Source organism: Mastomys coucha, unplaced genomic scaffold (genome assembly GCF_008632895.1).
Source record: "Mastomys coucha isolate ucsf_1 unplaced genomic scaffold, UCSF_Mcou_1 pScaffold6, whole genome shotgun sequence".
In the NCBI taxonomy this organism is placed as follows: domain Eukaryota; kingdom Metazoa; phylum Chordata; class Mammalia; order Rodentia; family Muridae; genus Mastomys; species Mastomys coucha.
Window position 1 is genome coordinate 4,614,026 of NW_022196912.1, and position 22,868 is coordinate 4,636,893.

General features: G+C 44.1%; 1 protein-coding gene and 1 pseudogene across 4 annotated transcripts in view; both read right to left on the bottom strand.

Moving 5' to 3' along the window:
• The window catches only part of Ppp1r21 (protein phosphatase 1 regulatory subunit 21), a 68,775-nt gene extending 53,824 nt beyond the window's left edge, over window positions 1-14,951 (bottom strand). For 2 of the 3 annotated variants that reach the window (XM_031355428.1, XM_031355427.1), the window contains exon 1: window positions 14,593-14,812. In XM_031355428.1, the coding sequence (XP_031211288.1) occupies window positions 14,593-14,649 (57 nt within the window). In that variant the 5' untranslated portion in view covers window positions 14,650-14,812. Of the gene's footprint in view, window positions 1-14,592; window positions 14,813-14,915 lie in introns of those variants that run through there. The other variant, XM_031355429.1, reaches the window with a different exon arrangement.
• Window positions 5,039-7,458, bottom strand: LOC116079650 (annotated as a pseudogene). The gene has a single exon (XR_004114111.1). The product of XR_004114111.1 is annotated as a D-3-phosphoglycerate dehydrogenase pseudogene (transcript).
• Window positions 14,952-22,868: the final 7,917 nt, after the last annotated feature.

Consider the following 22,868-nt stretch of genomic DNA (forward strand, 5'->3'; position numbering starts at 1 on the left):
AAAAAAAAAGTTAAATAAGTAAATAATAAAACCAAGGTCTCCTGGCTTTGAGGATATCATTCTTTATATGGATTCATATTCTTCATAAGCCATGGTCCTGAATTTAAAATATGCAATAGAAGAGAAAATGTCGGGCTGGAGAGTCCAGTGGTTAGAGCACTGGCTGCTCTTCCAGAGGACCTGAGTTCAAGTTCCAGCAACCAAGTTCTGGATCCCAGACTCAGTGCATCCAACATCCTCTTCTGGCCTCTACAGTTACTGTATACATGAGTCTTCATGCCACAGACACATACATGCAGGCAAATTCTCATACACATAAAATAAATCCACATAAAGTAAAATCTCAAAATAAAGAGAGATGCCATTTTCTTGAACTTTTGGAACAGTTTCATTAGACACAAGTGAACAAATGACAGAACACATCACAGGAATGCTTCAGAAATAGTAGACTTTATCAGCCATCAGCTGAAGCATATTCAGTTTTAAAAATAACAGTAGCTCTAAACCCCTCTACACACGCACATACACACACACACACACACACACACACACACACACACACAAAGTCAATAAATAAAGTGCTTGCCTTGCAAAAACAAGGACAAGAATCCACATTTTTGTTATTGTTCTTTTGTTTTGTTTTGTTTGTTTTTAAGGCAGGCATGGTGAATAAGAGAATTGAAAACAGGTACATCTCTGGAGCTTGCTGACAAGTCTGAGAAGTAACACTGAGTTTGTTCTCTAGCCCTTACACACACACACACACACACACACACACACACACACACACACACACAAATAATATCCACTTGCAATGTATGTGCAACAATGTTCACAGTCCTCACCCCCACTTTAGAGATGAGGACATCAAGGCACAGAACAGCAATGGAAGGCTGAGATTAGGAGCCTGGCAGTTTTAACTGTGGTGATGATGCCAGCTACTGTTTGACTGAGTTTCTGAGATAAAAGTGGGCTGGTAAAAGGGACCTTCTCCTTGTGAAATGAGGTACAATTTGAGCTTCTTCCCATAGTTACTTTTTTAAATATATGTATAACTAACTACATTACATGTGCATGTATGTGTGTGTGTCTGTCTGTCTGTCTGTCTGTCTCCTGTGTTGCAGGAGTCTTTCTACTACATGGGTCCCGGGGATAAAAAGCAAGTCCTTGGACTTGTCAACAAGCATACTTGTCATTACTTGCTGGGCCTGTCATGTAAATGTTTACTTATGTCTACAGCTGCGTATGCACTACTGCCTGGTTCTAGAAGGTAAAACCCATAGGTTTTTCTTCTTCTTCCATGGTAAGAAGTACGTATTCTCAGTGAAAAAGACCACAGCACAGGTAAGTGTGAGCATATGAATCAAATATGGCTGAAGCAAGGGGGTGACAGGCTAATAGCCTAGAGCTCAGAATAGACACTGAATGACTACGTTCTCCTCTGAGAAACTGAAATAGGATGATTTTATCTAATGAGCTTTAAAATAAAATCTGTTTCACCAGGTATTCTGGTTCACGGATCCCATAACCTGAACAGCCAAGGACGGAGGGTCACAAGATCTAGGGCAACTTGAGCTACAGGAAAAACTTTGAGGCCAGACTAGTCTACAAGAAACCTTGCCTCAACTCTGCATAACTCAGATCTATCTCCCGAGAAAGGAGAACAGAAGTGACAATTTTCTGTGCCAAAAAAGTAGGAATATTGAATGCTAAATCTTCATGGGATATTTAAAACAAACCAGGAAGTTTACAATCAGAAGGAAGAGACAAGCGTCTTTGGCTTTTCCCGTTAGGACGTGAAGAATCACAGCTCAGAGCTCCAGCAGGAAGTGTATCGAAATCCCCGCCACTTACTACTAGGCAACATAAACGGGGTCTTCACTTAGCTTCTGACCTCAGTAACACAGTCTGCAATATCGGCAGACACATCTCCCCGACACCCTTCTTCCCAAGGACACTCTAAGACCAGATAAGAAGCCTGCATCAGAACACAGAATGACACAGTGTTCCATGGATGGGAGCAGAGACCTCAGCATCAGAATGGACTTAAGGAGCCCGTTCTTTAAGGTATGTTCATTAGTTTGCACATGCATGGCATTGTTTTAAATCAGTAGTTCTCAACCTTCCTAATGCTGCGGCCCTTTAATACAGTCCCTCATGTTGTGGTGACCCCAACCATAAAATTATTTTCATTGCTACTTCATAACTGTAATTTTGCTAGTGTTATGAATTGTAATGTAACTATCTGTGCTTTCGATGGTCTAGGTGACCCTGAGGAAGAGCCAGGAAAACGTTGAGAACCATGGTTCTGAAGAATATGAGAAAGAGAAGGAAGTAAACATCTGACTATTATTTAAAAACAATTTACAATTTGCCAGAAGTGGTAGCTCACACCGGGAATCCCAGCACTACAAGGTTGAGGCAGGAAGACTGCCTTGAATGTGAGGCCAGCCTATTGTATAATAGTGAGTTCAAGGCCAGCCTAAGTGTGCTGCAGGGTGAGACCTTGTCTCAAAAACATAATTTTATGATTTGACCGATGTCATGAAATCAGGAATGAGTTCAGATCCCAATGTGCACATAACAAGCCAGGCAACCCCTACACACCTGTAACCCCAATTCTAAGGGAGAGGCTAAGGAGGACGCATGTGGCTTCCTTGTTTCCATCCAGCTGAGTTCAGGGAGACACTGTCTCAAAGGGTAAGTGCAGAGGCCTATGACAACTGATGGCCTCTGTGGCCTCTATACTAGCACCTGCTCACACATGTACAGATACTCACATATATAGATGTACAGATACATATGCCCCAAAGTATAAATCATTTAAAAGGAAACAGAAAGTATTTTAAGATAATTTAGGAATATTGTACTTTGTTGCTTTTTTTGAAGGGTAGGCATAAATTTTTTTAAGAGGTTGAAGAGGTGACTCAGCAGCTGCTGCTCTTCCTGCTCCTCCAGAGAACCCAAGTTTGATCCCCAGGACCCAAGCCATAACCACCTATAACTCCAATTCCCAGAGGATTTGATGCTTTCTGGCTTCCAAGGGTACCCAGACATAACAGCTTCACTCACATGGACAAATACATAAGGGCTTGGCAAACAAAGGGATGAAGTCCAAATGCCTGCTACCTAATTTGAGATTTCATTGACATGCACCCGTACTTCTTTATTTATGTACCACATGAAGTAAAAGAGATGGGCAAGTGCACTAGAACTTTATAGCATCTTAGGACTAAATTATTTACTACATAGCTCCTTACAGAAAAATCTGGTGACCTCTGCTCTAAAAGTCCAAGGAAGAACACTATTTTAATATTGACTTTCATTATGGCGCTTTCTACTTTCTAAGTAATAAATACCTTGAGGACAATGCTACCCATGGAGCAGAATGAAAACTTACAAATCAGGCAGCTAGAAGATAGAGTAGTATGTAGTTCAGGCTGGCCTGGAACTTGTTTATAACTGAACATGACCTTGAACTCCTGCACTCCAAGCACTGGGATAAGCACACCCACTTCAGTCTTTAGGATCACTCTGACCCCTGGTCTGACTGTGGTCGAGCATATCTTCTCTGCGTGGTGTTTATAAGCTCCTAGTAACTACTTTAAAGTCTATTGGGCTTCACCTCTACTGAACTCATCACTTCCTGTTCCATCAGAATGGCAGAAAAAATTAAAATATAGTACAATCTTATTATTCACTTCTAAGGTATAGTGAAGAGTATTTAGAACAAACTGAATAGCCAATTTGTTAAAGGGAGAACTTTCAAGTAACTGTGGATTCCACTCTCACCGATAACAACGATAACAACAACAAAAAATTTGGACTTTCCTTTTGGAAACACTGCTTGCTAAACTGGCAACTCAAAGCATGGCTTTTGTGAACCTAGTCAACAAAATCCCCACTAGAAATATGTATCTAGGACTGGAGAGATGGCTCAGCGGTTAAGAGCACTGACTGCTCTTCTGAAGGTCCCGTGTTCAAATCCCAGCAACCACATGGTGGCTCACAACCATGCATAATGAGATCTGACACCCTCTTCTGGTGTGTCTAAAGACAGCTACAGTGTATTCGCATATACTAATAAATAAATCTTTGGGCTGGAGTGAGCAGAGATCCTGAGTTCAATTCCCAGCCACCACATGATGGTTCACAACCACCTGTCTAGCTACAGTGTACTCATACACATAATATAAATAAATAAATCTTTTTTTAAAAAAAAAAAAAGAAGCCGGGCGGTGGTGGCGCATGCCTTTAATCCTAGCACTTGGGAGGCAGAGGCAGGCGGATTTCTGAGTTTGAGGCCAGCCTGGTCTACAGAGTGAGCTCCAGGACAGCCAGGACTATACAGAGAAACCCTGTCTCAAAAAACCAAAAACAAAAAAAAAGAAAGAAAGAAATATGTATCAAGAAGGCCAGTGAGGACAGGTGGCGCTACACTTTTGGCACTGGACGCTCTCCTGCACATCAGCACCATGGCTGCCAGTACTGTTCCATGAACCAGCACCCTGATACCTTTGCTCAGTCTGGTCCTTCAGAATCCAGCTTCCCCCTCTCTAGCAGTCACCAGTGAGGGGAGGTGACTGCAGCTGTGTGTTTTAGATAGTTACATGACTGCCATGCAGACACTGACACTTCAGGAAACAGGTATGGAGACTGATCCACATTGATGCAACTGGGAAGCAACTGCCCTGGGGTCTCCATTACAATGGCCCTAAAGACAGCACAGCCTGCTCCAAGCAGCAGCGGCTCTTTTGTGCATTGGTGGAGGAACAGGGTCCTTCAAGCCCGCTCCACAATCCTCTGGACTTCTCGTCGCTGCCCTCGCTGCCCACCCAGGTCCTAGCTCTTCTTCACTGTGGCTGAGCGAGCCCTATCGGTTCTGGGGTGTGGGGAGAGGCTGCTTTTCACTCTTGGTCACACTTCTGCCAAAATCACTTCCCAGCCACAGCCTGAGGCCCACAGCGAGCTTGCTCCTTGGTTCCTTTGGCACTTACTAGTAACAAGATGGGTTTTAGTTATGATTTGTCTTTTTTTTGGGGGGGGGGGGGGGAGTTAGATTCTTTACTAGATATTAGTTCAGGCAGATGCCCTGATTCTGTAGTCTCCTCTCCCTATAGGTCACAGTGAGCAGGGTTTCTTCAGAAGAGCCTGGGGTGCTAGGACCACTGAGCCCAGGGTCAGAAGCAGAACTGGAAAGCCTCAGATACTTGCCGCTTCCATGCTTCCAGGCCAGGCAGCAGGGAGGAGAGGCCCATAACGTGCCAAGTCTTTCCATCAGACACCTTGGAAGTTTGGTAGGACGGCCAGGAGGGTAATCATAGTGGGCAGCATTTAGGATTGGAGGGCTGAGCCCAGAACACGAGCAGGTGTGGCACCTCTGGCCTGAAGAAAGCTCCATTGAGCACCTGCAGCATTGGCGTGATGCCCTGGACCAAGCCTATAGCTTGGCAGGGAGCACTTGCCAGGGCCACAGTGAGGAGACATTCCCTGCTGCCCTGCTCCCCTGGGACCCTGGGGCTGTGGGAGGTAATGACATTGAGGCCAGCCTCTTTCACCAGTAGCTTAGCGTTCACCAAGTTCACATCTGCCAGCTTGGATGCTTCTCTCAGAAGGCTGACAATGACTCCAGGGCTCAGGCAGGTCCCAGCATTCTTCAGAGATGTTCCTTGTGTAACCACCTGGATAGTCCCTTTAGGGGAGCCAGCCCAGGCGTGCATCAGCATGCCCAATGCTTCTGCCAGACCAATCCAAGGATTGGTGTGTGGAAAGAAGGCACTGGTAAGGGTCTGGGTGTTTATGACCCCTGTTAGAGATTTCCCCTTCACCATGTCCACAAACTAGACTGCAATTTCCTCCCACAACAGCTCTGGGCTTCCTTGGTGCTGACGCCCAGGTGGGGACAGCTAATGACGTTCTTGTGGTCCACTAAGGCCCAGTCCGATAGTGCCTCTTCTGTAAACACATCCAGTGCAGCCCCAGCACACTGACCAGTGCAGGGCTCGGAGCAGGGCACCTTCATCCACAATGCCTCTTCGAGCACAGTTCATCACTCACACACCTTTCTTACACTGAGCAAAGGTGCTGTCATTCAGCAAGCCTGTGGTGGAGGGCAAGAGTGGTGCATGGACAGTTATGAAATTACAAAGAGGCCTCCAGCAGCAGCTGCTGAACACCAAAGGAGGCAGCAACTTCAGGAGAAGTGATGGAGTCATAGCCTACAGTCTTCATTCCAAAGGACTGCATTCAAGTGGCCACCTCTCTTCTGATTCTGCTTAGGCCAAGAATTCCCAGTGTCTTCCCATTCAATTCTGTCCCCATGAACTTCTTCCAGTCCCATTTGCCATCTTTCATCGAAGCTGTTGCCTGGGGAGTCTGCCTGGCCAGGCACATGATCATCCCACAGGTGCGTTCCGCAGCACTAAGGCTGTTTCCATTGGGGGTGTTCATGACTGGGATGCCCTTCCTCATGGCAGCCTCCAGATCCACATTGTCCATGCCTGTACCAGCCCTGCCCACCACCTGGCACTTCTCTGCTGCATTGATGACATCAGCAGTGACCTTAGTAGACGACGGGACAATAATGCCTTCACAGTCCTGCAGCTTGGCTGTCAGCTCCTCCTTGCTCAAGTTCTGCTTCTCCACTACCTGCAGCCCTCCATCTTGCAGGATCTTCAGGCAGCAGGGGTCCAGGCTGTCACTGATGAGCACTTTGCGCAGATTTGCAAAGGCCATTGCTAGAGCCAGGCCTTAGAATCAGTTGCTCTGGGTGGGCAGAAGCACTTAGTTCAGGAAACTACAGGCAGGGCTGGCTCCGGTGATTGGGCCTCATGTTTTGTCTTAATTTTACTTTTTTAAAGTTGGAAAGTTTACAGTTACTAATAATATATGTATGTTTCTGTCACGTATCCAACATATCAATTTAAACTTCTTCATGAGAGAAACCATAGTATACTCCTGTATAATTCCTGTTCATGACAAAAGATCAATGCCATGGATAGAGATAAATGTTAATTATTCAAATAAAAATAACATACATAGGGTATCTAAATGTAAGAGACTGACATCACTTGCACAGGCCTTTCCCAAGACACTTCTGCCTGCCCTGTTGAGTATTAAGAGCCCTCAAGAGCCTGGGGCCTAACTCTACCAACCAGCCTCAGCTCTCAATCAGGCCTAAGACACACATGCTTCTCTTGGGCTGTAAACCAGCTATGTTCCCCTCGTGTCTCTCCAGCAATCTCTGCTAGGATCACAGGCCCAAGACCAGGGTGTGTGACTTCATGACCACAATAGCTACAAGACTTTGAGGGAAGGAGAAACAAGTCATGCACACCCTTTTCCCATCTAAACCCTAACCGCCATCTGCGTTAGAACCATTCTTACATGTTTACCTTCATGCAGTAAACGTGCTGATACTTACAAACGTTTACAACCCTATAAAATGAACATTAGTATACAGCTTTTCTTCATCACCAAAGACAGTGTGTAAGAGACAACCGTAACCCTTACCATAACCTCAATTCAGTTTCTGAATATAAAAGCTGTCTGCAGGTTCTAGCTGCAGTGTCTGACCAGGATGATCCCTAAAACTCCACCTACTTCTGAAACATTCTAACCTGCTGCCAATATCTGCTAGTCTTTCTCTCAGTTCTACCACAGGAAGTGGGGACAGGGGGCAGGCTACAGGCTGTGGAGCACTGAGTAGCAGGGGTTATTTTGCCCCTGATAAAGGAAAAGCCTTCTCTCAGTCATGCCTTCAGATAGAACCCTTTCTTCTGGCCCTGTCTTCACGAAAGAGAATTTGCTAAGACAAAAGTCCTACCCACAAGGCTTGCAGGTCAGCTGCCCATCAGCGACTAGAGGGACAGTCAGCTCAGCCAAAGGAGAACAGTCAGCCAGACCTTGTCTTGCAAGAACAACAGTTCTCAACCTTTGGGTCTTGACCCCTTTGGGGTAACATAATCCTGCATATCAGATTTATATTATGATTCATAACATAGCAAAATTAGTTATGCAGTAGCAATGGAATAATTTTATGGTTGGGGGGTCACCACAACATGAGGAACTATATTAAAGTGTTAACAGCATTAGGAAGGCTGGGATCTATTATTCCAGAACATTTGGTCTTCAGACAGTTAGAAAGGCAGCTTGGGAGAAAATTCCAGGCCTCACCCTGGACCTACAAGGCCAGACCCTGCAGGTTAGAGGGGTCTGCTGACTTACTCAGACACAGGAGACACTAAGGCAGGGTTTCAATGAGCACTGTCCAACAAGGTAGCCATGAGCCACATGCAACTTTTTTAATTATTCAAGATTAAATAAAATGTAAAGTTAATTTCCTTAGCCTTGCTAGCTTCATTCTTTAGTGCTATTCTTCCATACATGGGACCAGTGAAATGGCTCAGTCAGTAAGGTCACTTGTCACCAAAACTAAAAACCCAAACTCTATCTGAGATCCCCACGTGGTAAAGGGATAAAACCGAAACCCACAAGCTGTCCTCTGACCTCCACACATCCGAGTGGCACACACATGTGTATCCGTGCGCATGCATGTGTACACACACATTGACACATACACATAATAGTAAGTTAACTTCCTTATTATTAACACATGGCTGCCCTACTGAACAGCAAAGAAAAAGAATACTGCCCTTCTAATGCAAAGTCTTACCCACAGCATTGATCTCACATCAGTCCCACTTTGGCTACTGAAATCCACAAATCAGGAATAAAGAACACTGCTACTCATTCTCCTGCGATCTAGACCAGGCCTATATCTCTTAGAGCTGGTGATTCATCAGGCTACACCATCACCTGCAAAGCAAACTGGACCAAACTGGCCCTTTCCCAAGTAGCTCTGAAAAGTTCCCAAAGGCCATCTATCTTCCCAAGTAGATGTTTTAATTGCAAAGTAAACTTCTAGGAAAATAAAGAATGTCTGGCTTCCCTACTGGTTCTTAAGACCACAAAGAGAGCCCTGAAAAGACTATCTTTATCTGAACAAAGGCTACTTTACCGATAACATTCTTTGAAAGATGGTCCTCAAAGTTTATCACATGCCCAGGTTTAGATAGTAAGTGTCCCCTAAGGGTCCATATATAAAAGCTGATGTCTAAGGTAGCCCTGGTTTGGCTTTGGTTGCTGTTGTTGTGGTGGTTCTATTTTGGTTTTTTGTTTGCTTGCTTGCTCGTTTGTTTGTTTTGTTCTTTTTCAGGGTGGGGAGGTGCTATGCACAATTAAGTGTGAGAGGTCCCCAGGCCACTAGGGACATGGCATTCTTCTTCCAGCCATGCTCCTGGAGTGAGATGGGACTGAGCTTTGCTCCCACCAAGCTCCTGCATCCTTGCATTCATCATCAGCTATGAGGAGTTAAGACGTGCTCACACTGAGCCTACATCACTTCTCTCTCTGGATGCTGACCCTCCAAAACAGTGAGCTAAATAAACCTTTGAACAAGTCACTTCCTCCCTCAGGAACTCTGCTGTGGCAATTCAAGTTTACTACTAGCATATGTATTCAAACCACAGAGGTTTGCCTCAGCACAGATGGCTGGGCCCCACTGCTGGGTCCTTTCAGAGTCCATAGGTTCAGGGTGGAGTCGGCATTTCTAACCCTTCCCTAGATGGTGTTGCTGATGGGAAGGAATCAGGGCTCAGACTCTGCAGACCACTGACCCAGGAGAGCATTAATACCAAGAAGATCCTGAAACTTGCTCACACATATAATACCACGGCGCAGGCAAAAGTGCTCTTTCAGGAAAACAGGCTGAAATAAAATGAGCCAGAACAGCACTTTCCACTTTGTCCTTTCATGAGACATTCCAGAGAATTGGGAGGGTAACCAGAAATGCTGAGTGCCATATGGTCTTTTATTTTTCATATATACTGTGGCAACTGGGGCCTTCGTTAGCTTTCCCTAACATCTCAAAGAGGTAGCTTGCAATTTTACCTGCTCACTTCAAAATCCCTCTGGAAACCAACCTAGACAGATCTCTTCCAGCCCTAAAACTACTGAAGCTGAAATCTTAAAAGTCTCCAGTGACCTCCATTGCCCAAGCCATTTGCACTGATCCTTCTAACCCTTTGTTTTGACAACCAGCTTACCTTTCAGCTTTCAGCTACTCTGATAATACAGTTAGCTCTTATCTAACTACTTTCTCAGTCTCTTTTTACTGTTCTTTTAAAAGCTTATGGGGAGGGACTCAAAACCCCAACCACATCTGAGGAGCTACTAGCAATTGATAACTGTCAGGGAGGTGAGAGTTGATTTGCTCTGGGGAGTGGATCACGGTAGGCTGCTGGGGCTCCAGCAAATGGTGCAGCACCATGTGCATGCAGGCAGCTCTAATTGGACTCAGTGAGGACTCAAAAGAAGACATGAAGCTACAAGGGGATACGTTGTGGGATTAGGGGAGAAGAACAAGGAAGTGGGCTAAATATGGTCTAGACATACTACATACATGTATGAAATCATCAATGAATACAAAATATTTTAAAGCAGGGTGTGGTGGCACATGCCTTTAATCACAGCACTTGGGAGGCAGAGGGAGGAACATCTCTGAGTTCTAGGCCAGCCTGGTCTACAGAGTGAGTTCCAGGACAGCCAGGTCTACACCGAAGAAAAAAGCTATCTTGAAAAACAAAAAATAATAATACTTATTAATTAATTAAAGTTTTAAAAAATCTGCTGTAATCCCCTACATTTTTGTTATTGAGAATTTACCAGACCCCAATCTTTCTGAATACTCCCATAATTTACTGTGTTCATTTCGATACTAGTCCAAAATTAATGTCATTCTTAGGATAAGAAAACAAAACTTATAGCCGGGCGGTGGTGGCTCACACCTTTAATCCCAGCACTTGGGAGACAGAGGTGGATTTCTGAGTTCGAGGCCAGCCTGGTCTACAGAGTGAGTTCCAGGACAGCCAGAGCTACACAGAGAAACCCTGTCTCAAAAACAAACAAACAAAACAAAAACAAAAACAAAAACAAAAAACTTCTTTTTTTTTTTTTTTTTTTTTGGTTTTTCAAGACAGGGTTTCTCTGTGTAGCCCTGCCTGTCCTGGAACTCAAACTCACTCTGTAGACCAGGCTGGCCTCAAACTCAGAAATCTGCCTGCCTCTGCCACCCAAGTGCTGGGATTAAAGACGTGCGCCACCACTGCCCAGCAAAACAAAACTTCTTAAGGAAAAAATATCTGCCCATGTAAGAAAAGGCCCTTCCCAAAACACAGGCTGAGGAGTACTCTGAAAGGGGTTAGGAGGAATACAAACATTCCCAGTTCAGGACTTTCGCCTGCTTCTCCTTTTATTATTAACAGGGAATCTTTTCCCTTAGCATCTTAATAAGATGAAAGATCACTACAAGTGCACTTCAGTACCAGCTACAATCTGTGCCCCAGGGAAGGGATTAACAGGTGAAACATCTCTTCCATGGCACAAGGCTACCAAGGGTAGGGATCTAATCTAGAAACTATAGCTGACAGGAAATAAAACAACATGAAGTCTTTGACCAGTGTGTGTGTCTGTGTATGTGTGAACATGCAACTGAGCGAACGTATGTGTGTGTGTGTGTGTGTGTGTGAGAGAGAGAGAGAGAGAGAGAGAGAGAGAGAGAGAGAGAGACTTGGTCTTACATTATAGCACAGGCTGGGCCTGGAATTCTCTATGTATTCTCAAAGCTGGCCTATATAGAGAATTCCCAGCAATCCCTCTGCCTCAGGTTTGAGCCACCTCACCCAGCCTTTTTGTTTCTATTGTTTCTATGTTCAGAAACACCTGTGACAGTGGAAATGAAAGAATGAGAAATGATCTGGCCCAACAAGAGAGATGACTCCAGGTCCAGCAGAGTGCCTTAGCTTCTTCTCTTCCTGGCACATCATTCCTACAGGTGTTCTCTACATCCAGACCTTCATTAACTCTCCAAGTTCAGCTCTATGGAATATTTTAAGGAACTAAGCTTTGCCCCCATTTTTAGCAAGTTTAACTCCATTAAAAATTTTTCATCAAGAATCTTCAACATCAACTCAAGCTAACATGAAACATGCAACTTTAACATGTTCTGCATCCCTAAACTCCAAGTCTACATCTTTAAAACACCCCCTGCTCCCTCTGGACCTTCCTTGGTTAGCGGCAATCACACCTTCACCTCAGAACTCTGTCAAACTCTGTGTCTTCCTGAGTCCAGTGGCATGAACAAAGCGGGCCCTCAAAGCAGGTAAGCTAAAGACGTATAGTTAACCCAAAACTCTGAATGTAACCTCTCCTCTCCATTCCAGCTATAAACTTTACTTAGGCCTACATTTTCTTCCCAGTGTAGTCCAACAACCTAAAATCTCTATTCCAAGCAGGGCGGTGGTGGCACACACCTTTGATCCCAGTACTTGGGAAGCAGAGGCAGGCAGATTTCTGAGTTCAAGGCCAGCCTGGTCTACAGAGTGAGTTCTAGGACAGCTAGGTCTACACAAAGAAATCCTGTCTTGAAAAAAAAAAAAAAAATCTCTATTCCAACCTATTTACCAGATGGTTACCAATTTCCTTCCAAAGAGTAATATTACTCCCTCAGTAAAAGAGACCTTTGGAAGCTGGCAAGATGGCTCAACCATTAATGGTACTTGTCACCAATCCTAATGATTTCAGTACAGTCCCTGGAACATACATGGTGGAGGGAAAAAAAAAAAAAATCAACCCCAAAAGCTGTCTCCTCACCATCACCATCACCCCACCCCACCACCACACACACAGCACACATACACACACACACACAGCACACATACATACACACACACACACACACACACACACACACACACACACACACAAACCAGATAGATGGATACATGGACAGATAGACAGACAGACGGACGGATGGAAGGGTTTCTTCGACCTTCCCACTGCACACATCTTATTTGAAATCCACAGCGTTTATGCTCTAGCCTACTCTCCCTTCACCACACTCTGTCCGCCATGTATCTTAAGGGGTTTTCATGACAGCAAACATAGGCAATCAATATACATGGAAAGCTACCACTTTCTCCATCCCCCTTCCCTACTCCCTAGTGTAAGGAACTTCATCCTTACCCAGTGACGGACCTCTCCTCTGTGCTGCACTGACTGCCACTTGCTATACCATATCCTAACTACAGACCACACTTTAAGAGTTTATTAAAAGTGACTGTGCAGCTTGAACTCTGGCTCGCTCAACTGAGCCTGGCACACTGTTTGCCAGGTGCACATAACATGAATTTGTTGAACACATATATTACTTCAGGGGGTGATATAATTATTTCCGTAACTCGGCCACTGCCCTGAGCACTTCTGGAACTACTCACTGGCCATTTAGAACTACCTTTCAAACTTGTTTACCCTCCAGAGATGGAAATCAGTTCCTTACTTTATATGCATGAAACATTTCAACCAAAAATAGAAGTGGCAAATTTGGGCACTGCCATCCTCCACCCACCCTCCTTCATCATATGGAACTGTTCCAAACTTGTGGCTCTTTCAAGCAAGGGAGTCCTCCCCAAAAGACAATGCACTGTCTCAGACACTGAACCTCAGAAGCCTTAGAGGACTTCAAATGGAAATACAAAGGAGTGGACAGTGGTGAGTGGGAGACCCAAAGCATCGTAAAGGCTCCCATCTGATGCTGAAGACCTATGGGTGCACGTTTAAATGCCAGTTTCATTTCTTTATACATTTCACTTTACCTTCCCAAATACATGCTTAATAGAATCATAAAAGGGAACATATACTTGTTTTTTCCAAATTAGAAAAGGGGCTACATCTTTTCATTGGTTCTGTGAATGCCAAGATAATTGAAAATTAAACGTGACTACTGAATCATTTCCAAAGGTGTGAGATTCTGCTTTAATAACTTCATTAGAATATTCTTAAAGCAGAAAACCCTACCCAGAAACTGCACCACCCTTGTCCAAGAAAAAGGTTTCACCATTTGAAAGACTGACACTTGAGAAGGCCAGGTCCCTGTTTTGCATAATTCTGTATTTAAGGAGAACCTGCTGTGTGCACTGCCCCATTCCAGGTAAGGAAAGTACAAGAGAAAAGGACATCAGCACCACCACCCAAGCTGTCAAAATCAGTGGAGACAACATCTGTATTCTAAAGCACCCATCCCAATGAGGCAGTTCACCCTCCCAAACTGATGTGCAGGCAAATAAGTCTCTTTATCTTTAAAGCATCCCCTTGGGAAAGCAGATGGTGATCTCCCCATCACTGGGCTGGGCAAACTGTGAAAGCAGAGAGCAAAGGGTGGTCCCACATTCCTCCCTTCCCCTCAGGCTAGCACCAAAGGCTGAGTCCTGGATGTCTGTCATTCCATTTCTAAGCCTGCTGATCCAGCGAGAAGGAAGAGTCAAACTCCAGCTCCTTTCTGCAGAGACGCACACGGACCCAGACACCGCCCGGCCCTATCTCCATGGAGCTGCAGGTGGAGGCATCGTAATGGTGGAAGCAAGAGGTGGAGAGGAGAGGAGGATTCCTCAGCATCCCCCACCGTCCCAAATCGCTGCCATAGCTAGCCTAGGCCTCAGGGCCAGGGACCCCTATCTCCCCACCCACGATGGGTACCTTCGAGTACTCCTGCGCCAGCTTCTGGTACTTCCCCTGCAACTCTGCGGAGGCCATGGCCTCCCCCGCCCCGTCCAGGCCTGGCCGCCCGGGCTGCTGAGCCCCGCCCCCCACCCCCAACCCCACACTTGCTCCTGGGCAGGGCTCAGCCAGCTTCTGCAGCTCCGCCGCCGCGCCTCCTCCTCCACTTCCGGGTTTCCAGGCGGGAGGAAGGCGGAGCGGACCCAGGGGCGGGGCGACCGCCGGGGGCGGGGCGACGTCTTGACATCACTGCCCCACCCTCTGGTGCTCCGGTTCACGCATGTGCGGCCCGGCGGACCTGCCTGTGCAGTGCTTTTGCTCGGCCTGTGGCCTGGGACGCCATCTTGCAAGAAGCGTCAAGATGGCGACCCGTTTCGGGGCGAGCCTGATTCCAACGGGAGGAGAATGAGTGCCTACGGAATGGATGGAACACCGAGGAGAGAAACAGGGGATTCAAGGAGAAGCATTCTAAGAGCATCAAGAATTCTGGCTACCCAGTCTCCGGGTTCCCATAGCAACCGCCTGGTGCCAGTTGCTTGCATCTTGGAAGCTTGTTTTCCCCGCTGTCTCATTAATTATCTGGATACACAAGACTTGCTCTACACTGTAAACTGTCAAACCTACCACATATTTAAACCGTTTGCCCTTCTCCCCTTCTCAGATCAGAAAACCTTCATTGTCTCCTGTGTTTTGTCCTTGACCTTTCTCTACTCAAATACCATGTGCCCACTCATACTCCATACATCAGAACTTTTTTTGGGGGGGGGGGTAGGTTTTTTTTTTTTTTTTTGGTTTTTTGAGACAAGGTTTCCCTGTGTAGCCCTGGCTGTCCTGGAACTCATTCTATAGACCAGGCTGGCCTCGAATTCAGAAATCCACCTGCCTCTGCCTCCCAAGTGTTGGGATTAAAGGCGTGTGCCACCACTGCCCAGCATCAGAACATTTTAAGTGGTAAAAGAACATTAAGAAATTTCTGAGAGCCAGGTGTGGTGTTGCACGCCTTTAATCCCAGCACTTGGGAGGCAGAAGCAGGCGGATTTCTGAGTTCAAGCCCAGCCTGGTCTACAGAGTGAGTGAGTTCCAGGACAGCCAGGGCTACACAGAGAAAACCTGTCTGGAAAAAGACAAAACAAACAAACAAAAAAGAATAATATGAATGAAGAAAAATGTTTGTTGAGTCATAATATGACAGTTGAAACTAATGAACTACATTTGTACACAAACATATATATACACGTCATGTTAAATGTAATAAGTCAATTGAACTGGATGCAGCTGTATAAGCCTTTAACCTCAGTACTTAGACTACAGACAGACAAATGGATCTCTACTGGTCTATATTAAGTTCCAGGCCGACTAGTGAAATTTTTGTCTTAAAAAAAATGTGAATTGTAATACACTATAAAAACATCTTAAAAATATGAAATGGAAGTAGCCAGCCATGTTTAGTCATCCCAGCAGTCCTAGCACTTGGGAAGCTGAGGCAGGAGGAAATCAAGTTTGAGAGCAGTCTGGACTACAAACCCACACTGTATACACACACACACACACACACACACACACATACACACACATATCCATTCTATGTGAAATAACATTATTCTTAAACACATGAACATGTAGTAAAAATCCAGAGACAACTGGAATGCTTGGTCGCTGCCTCTAGTGAGAAAAGAAGGAAATGAAACAGACAGGACAGAGGAACCTCAACTTTATTTCTTTAGGGTTTTAAAAGTAAATATTATTACATTTATTATGGAGGAAATACATCTGGGAATGCTAGGTCAGCGCTGTAGATTATTTAGAGCTATAATCAAAAGGAAAGCTGTGCTAGCCTAGCTTCTCTTTTATCTGGGAGCAATTCAGGAATTGTTCAGCAAAGAGCTCAGCCTGTATCACTTTCTGTACAAATTAAAACTGTGCACTTTTGACTTGCTAATAAACAAGTATGCCATCCAAACTTTCAGAATAATAGTTCCTAAGAGTAGTGTTACTTTTCTGTAGCACCACCAAGTGGCAGAATTAAATATTGTAATCCATTTTCATGGTTTGAATGGGAATGGAAATTTTTTTATTGTTTTAAAAAGTCATTCCAGAAATAACATTCCAAAGAAAGAATGTACAACTTTAGCCAGAGAGTCTGTATAAATTCATATTACTGAATTAGAAATTTATTTTGACTGGCTGGTTGTTTGATCAGACACATTGTTATAAACCTCTAGTTGGTAAATATGAGTAAGTTAAAATTAAGATTTTCATTCTCAACCAATATTAAAAAGGCAAGCCACAAAGGGGAAAAAGCTAATAGCATCATATGTTCCCAACAGCAGGCTCTTATCCAAATCTGTAAAGAGCTCCTACAAATCAATTAAAAAAAAAAAAAAAAGGTCATATCCACATGTTTTACTATTTCAAAGGATGGCTGAGACATGGGAAAAAAATATATTGGCAAGTGGACTTTAATGACCCGTAATTTGGGGGGAAACTCTAGATTGTTGAGATTGAAATATTGTGAAGATTGAATTTAAATGTTCTGGCTGGCAAAGTGGCTTAGACAGTGCCTGCCATAGAGACTGATGACTGATTTCAGTTCCAGGAAATACATAGTAAGAGAGAGCTGACTCCTGCAAGGTGACCTTGGACTTCTGCACATAAACTATGACACACACACACACATACACATACACAATAAAAATTTAAATAGGTAAAATACAATACCATTCTGTTGGTTATCAAACCTAATAAGGAGTGCACAGATCTCTAAAAATTCATAGAAATGGAACAAAAGTTGGTTGTTGCTGACTCTGACATGCTGTGTTCATGGTCAGTACTCATTATCAACAAAATGAATCTGCAAATTTGCATTAAATGTGTGCATAACTCAAATACAATACTTACTGGAACATCTGCAAGCATGCACAGTGTAGCAAAGATCTGACTTACCCAAAGCCTGTGTTCCCAACTGATATCCCACAAGATGATACTAGGTGAATACTTTGCATTATTTTGTTGAAAAGTTTGTTATTTCAAATGGCCCCAAGCACAATGGTGAAGTTGTTGAGGCCCTTGACAACGTTCCTTAATTTAAAAAGGCTAGTTTCAGCTTTATGAAGATCAAATGCATGACAAGTGTTGTTAGGCTTTAATCCAGAATGCTGGTTGAATGTGGTGATGCATGCCTTTAATCTCAGCACTTTGGAGACTGAAGCAGGAGGATCTCTGTGAGTTTGAGGCCAACCTGGTCTACCTATTGAGTTCTAGGATAGACACACTTACATAGAGAGACCTTGCCTCAAAAAGACAGACAGACAGACAGACAGTAAGAGAGAGAAAGAAAGAGAGAGAGAAATAAAGAAGGAAAAAAGAAAGAAGCACAGAGCTGTTAACCACTGGTTTGAAATTAATGAAGCAAAAAATATCTATCAAATAACATGCCTTTAACCAAAGTACACTTAAAATGTGGTTATGTATGGAATGGTTAAGAAAAATGTAACCAGATACTGGAAGAACCTCTGAATTTTCCCCAGGAGTAATGCTATTTGTACGATAATGCTTGCAGCAATGTGTAAGATATATCTACTGTGTGTATGAACTGATTCAACTGAGTATAGATTAACAACACTGTAGAACTTTTCTTGATTATATAGACAAGCAATTACGTGAGAAACACTGTGAGCCTCTGGCTGAATGTTATTTCATGGTAGAGTAGAATCCACCTGTGTTGTCTTAGTTGTGGGAAGTTTCCTATGTTTGCCTGTGTTTGAAAAGCAAAATCTTCATTCAGACTTGAAAGCACTTCTCCCTCCAAAGCAGGCAATCAGAAAACAGCAGGGAAAGATTAAGAAAGACAGCTAGCAGGCTGGTGAGATGGCTCATCCGGCAAGAGCACCAACTGCTCTTCCAAAGGTCCTGAGTTCAAATCCCAGCAACCACATGGTGGCTCACAACCATCCATAATGAGATCTGACACCCTCTTCTGGTGTGTCTGAAGGCAGCTACAGTGTACTTACATATAATAATAAATAAATCTTTGGGCCTGAGTGAGCAGGGCCAACTGGAGGGAGCAGAGGTCCTAAAAGTCAATTCCCAACAATCAGATGAAGGCTCACAACTATCTGTACAGCTACAGTGTGTATTCATATACATAAAATAAATAAATAAATCTTTTATAAAATAAAATAAAAATTTTTAAAAAGTTTTCATTGTAGAGGTCTTTGGAAAAAAAAAAAAGAAGCTAGCTAATATGCCTTTTGTTATATAGCACACTCTCCTAATCCAATTTGTTTATTTCTGAGACAGTGTCTTACTTTTATTCCAGGCTATCCTTAAACTCAGAACACTCCTGCCTCAGCTTCTCAATGCCTTATGTTCAAGCCCTAGTACTGCAAAATAAAATAATCCATTACTGAGCATCTGTTTTGTGTGCACTTCGGGATGTTGTAGATAAAGTCAATGAACACAGATGCATGGATATCTGAGCATCTGGTTTGTGTGCACTTCGGGATGTTGTAGATAAAGTCAATGAACACAGATGCATGGATATCTGTTCGAATCCCTGTTTCCACCCTGCTGTAGAGAAACCCAGAAATTTGTTTCTGGGTCATGTTGGTAACTTTATGCTCTAGCTTTTAGAGCCAACCTTCCTATTTTCCACAGTGTTTTCCTGTGGGTCGCACAATGTTTTAATTCTCTGCATCCTTATGAACATTTGTCATTATCTATATTTCTTGTCCAATTTGTCCAAATTATTAAAAAGCAGTATCTCATTCTGGCCTTAATTTGCACTTCTCTAATGGTTCTTGTTTAGCACCGTTTCCTGTACTTACGGTTATCTTTGGTTTATTCATTTTCTTAACTGCCTATGAACTGCACTTCTTGCTTTCTGCCGGTGTGACAGGACACAGGTTTCTGTCTCTATGCAGCTCTCCAAGTCAGGCTAGTATGGCCTTGAGCCACAGCTCCACCATGAGAACCAATCTTGAGGTTTCATCAGAGGCTACTGGGCTGCTGCAAAACAGGCCAGTCTCCTCATCTGTGCACCCTCACTCCAGGCCCCTTTCCTCCTCCTTCTAGCTTCATAGAGTAAAAGTGGATTCCTGTTCCCCTAAGAAAAGCCCCTAGCTCCTGGGCTTCTCTGCACTGAGCCTCAGTAGGTCTGGGTTCAGTTGGTTCCCCTAGCACCTGTGACCCAGTGAGTATCTTTTCCCTTTCTGGCAATTCCTTCCCTGGTCCCTACCACCTCCACATCACCTCCCTACCTTTCTTCTAGTGTCTTTTTGTAGATGTCTTTTACCACTGTAGAATTGTGAAGTTACTAGCGTGTGTTCCTTGCCCTGTGTTCTCTATCATGCTGGGTTCACTCCTGTGGCCCCCCAATAAAGCAACAAAGATCCATAACCAGTACCATGGTTTGAATGTACTTGGCCCAGGGAGTGATACTATTCGGCCTTGTGGGAGGTGTGCTACTGTGGGTGTGGCCTTTAAGACCTTCATCCTAGTTGCCTCGAAGTCAGTTTTCCACTAGCAGCCTTCAGATGAAGATGTAGAACTCTCAGCTCCTCCTGCACCATGCCTGCCTGGATGCTGCCATGCTCCCACCTTGATGATAATGGACTGAATCTCTGAACCTGTAAGCCAGCTCCAATTTAATGTTGTCCTTCATAAGAGTTGTTTTGGTCATTGTGTCTGTTCACAGCAGTAAATCCCTAACTAAGACAAAAATTGGTACCAGGGACTGGAATATTGCTGTGACAGACCTGACCATGCTTCTGTTTGGAGAAATGTGGATTTGGGGACTTTGGAAAGCAGTAGAAGGCTTTAAGTTGGACTTAATGGTTTGTCCAGGTAGTAATATGGAAGACTTTGTTGCTGAGTGTGATTTGAACTATGCAGAACTGGCCCAAGAGGTTTCAGTAGAGAAGAATTTCAGAATGTGGCCTAGAGACTGTTTTTATGGTTTTTTTGGTGAAGAATGTGGCTACTTTTTGCCCTTGTCTGAAGAGTCTATCCAAGTCTAAGGTAAAGAACTTATATTAATTGCATTGACAAAGGAAGTCTCAAAAAAGCTCAGCAGACACTCGTTCTCTGGTTGAATCTCATGAAGAGTGTTTTGAACAAGTGTAGCAAGCTTAGAAAGGAAAAAATATAAAATATATGGTTCAAGTATTAAAGGGGCACCAGGAAGTGAAGTAAAACTGAATCCTATGTTCTAGGAGATTAACAGATTAAGGGATTTGGGGGCAAGATCCTACCCAGCTAAGTTTTAGAACTAGGTGGTACACACCTTTAATCCCAGGAGACAAAACCAAAGAGATCTTTGAGTTCAAGGCCAGCCTGGGACAAAGCAGGTTCAGAGGTTCAGTCCATTATCATCAAGGTGGGAGCATGGCAGCATCCAGGCAGGCATGGTGCAGGAGGAGCTGAGAGTTCTATGTCTTCATCTGAAGGCTGCTAGTGGAAAACTGACTTCCAGGCAGCTAGGATGAAGATCTTAAAGGCCACACCCACAGTAGCACACCTCCAACAAGGCCACATCTCTAAATAATGCCACGCCCTAGGCCAAACATATTCATACTATGACAATCATGGAAACTTTATTTTGGCCCTTTAGCACCTGGAGGGGCATGCAGGACTGCACATCATCAAAAAGAACTCAGTTGTATCACACTCCTGCAAACACAGAACATTTCTTTCCCTTCCCCACTCTACCCACTTGAAGGTCATTGCAGATGGTCTTTTGCTGTTCCCTCCTCCTTCATGCCCTTGACTCTGGTTTCGTTCTGGAAAATCCTGATTATTGAATCAATAGTGATTGCCATGAGTTCAGTGGAGATTTTTGCACAGAAAATTCTTCAGAGTAACATGGCGATTTATTTATTTATTCATTTCTTTTTGTTAACTTTATTATGGGTCAGTCTATCATCTTGCTCTTCACTTTCTACTATCAAGAACCAACCATCTTCCCTTTTCTAAGAGAAGGAAAGATAATCACACAGAAAACAAAAAAAAATCTGGCTGAGGTGACTGCTCAGTTGGTGAAAGCCCTTTCTTTGCAAGCCTGATGACTGGATTTGGACCCAGGAGCCCATTTAAACTGCTCTTAGAAGCCGAGTGTGCTGGGACACTCCAGACGTCCCAAGGCTTGAGTGCAGTGCACTGAAGATGCAAGGGAGACTTTGCCTTATGCTGGGGGCAGAAAACCCACATCCCAAATGTCGTGCTCTCATTTCCACATTGGCACTGTATTATGGACATGCCCAGCTCACAGACATATGCACAAATAAATGAGTAAATAAATACAATTATTAAAGAAAGGAAAAGGATATATAGGGATAATCGCCCGTCAATAAAAAGCTAATGGCCAATAAACTGAGGGAGGATCAGAAGGTGGGACATCTGGCAGAGAGAGAGGAACTCTGAGAAACAGTCAGGTGGGAGACTTGCCACCAAGCTGCAAGGAAGCTGGATGTATGAGATGGAAGAGCAGAAACCCTTGTGGCAAACACTGAATAGTATAAAGGGTTAATACAAGTTAAGAGCTAACTAGGAAACAAGCCTGGCTTAAGAGTTAGCCATTAATTCATAAGTAAATAAGAGTGCATGTGATTATTCAGGACACAAAGAAAAGCCCCCACCAATTTACAATGGCACCCAACATGGGGCTCTTAGATTCCTGGGTGGAAGGTGGTTTCCTAACCTAAGAGGGAATGGGGCGAGGAGGGGGGAAGGGACGGGGAGGGGGTGGGCACCGAGACACAGTAGGAGTGCAGTTCCTTCTTAAAGCCCCTGTTGAAAAGGAAAGCTGGCTCTTCTATCAGAGCTTCCGGGCAAAGTAGCTGTTCCTTCTCCCAAGCATAGCACCACAGTTCCAGAAAAACGTTGAAGAGCGAGCTAGACAGAGTTAGCCAGCCCATGGGAAAACTACAACTCAATTCGGGTCCATATAGAAAAAGTCTGCAGCTGCCCATAGTTGGGCAGCAAGAAAAGGGTGCAGCCAGGAGCCAGCAACCTGTACAGTGGGCTAGCACCCTCCGAAGCGGGGGAGGGGGAGGGCAGAGAGTTGGCGGACACCAGCTGGAAAGCTGAAAAAAAAAAAGTCAACAGACTTGAGAAGACACTTGGGAAGCCCTCAAGGAGAGAGTTAGCGATTAAAGAGAGTATTTTCTGTGTTAAAAATGGAGGGAAATGCAATGACAGAGGGCATCTGGATCCTGTATAATTTTGTTTCACTTATCAGCGTACAAGTAATTTTATTT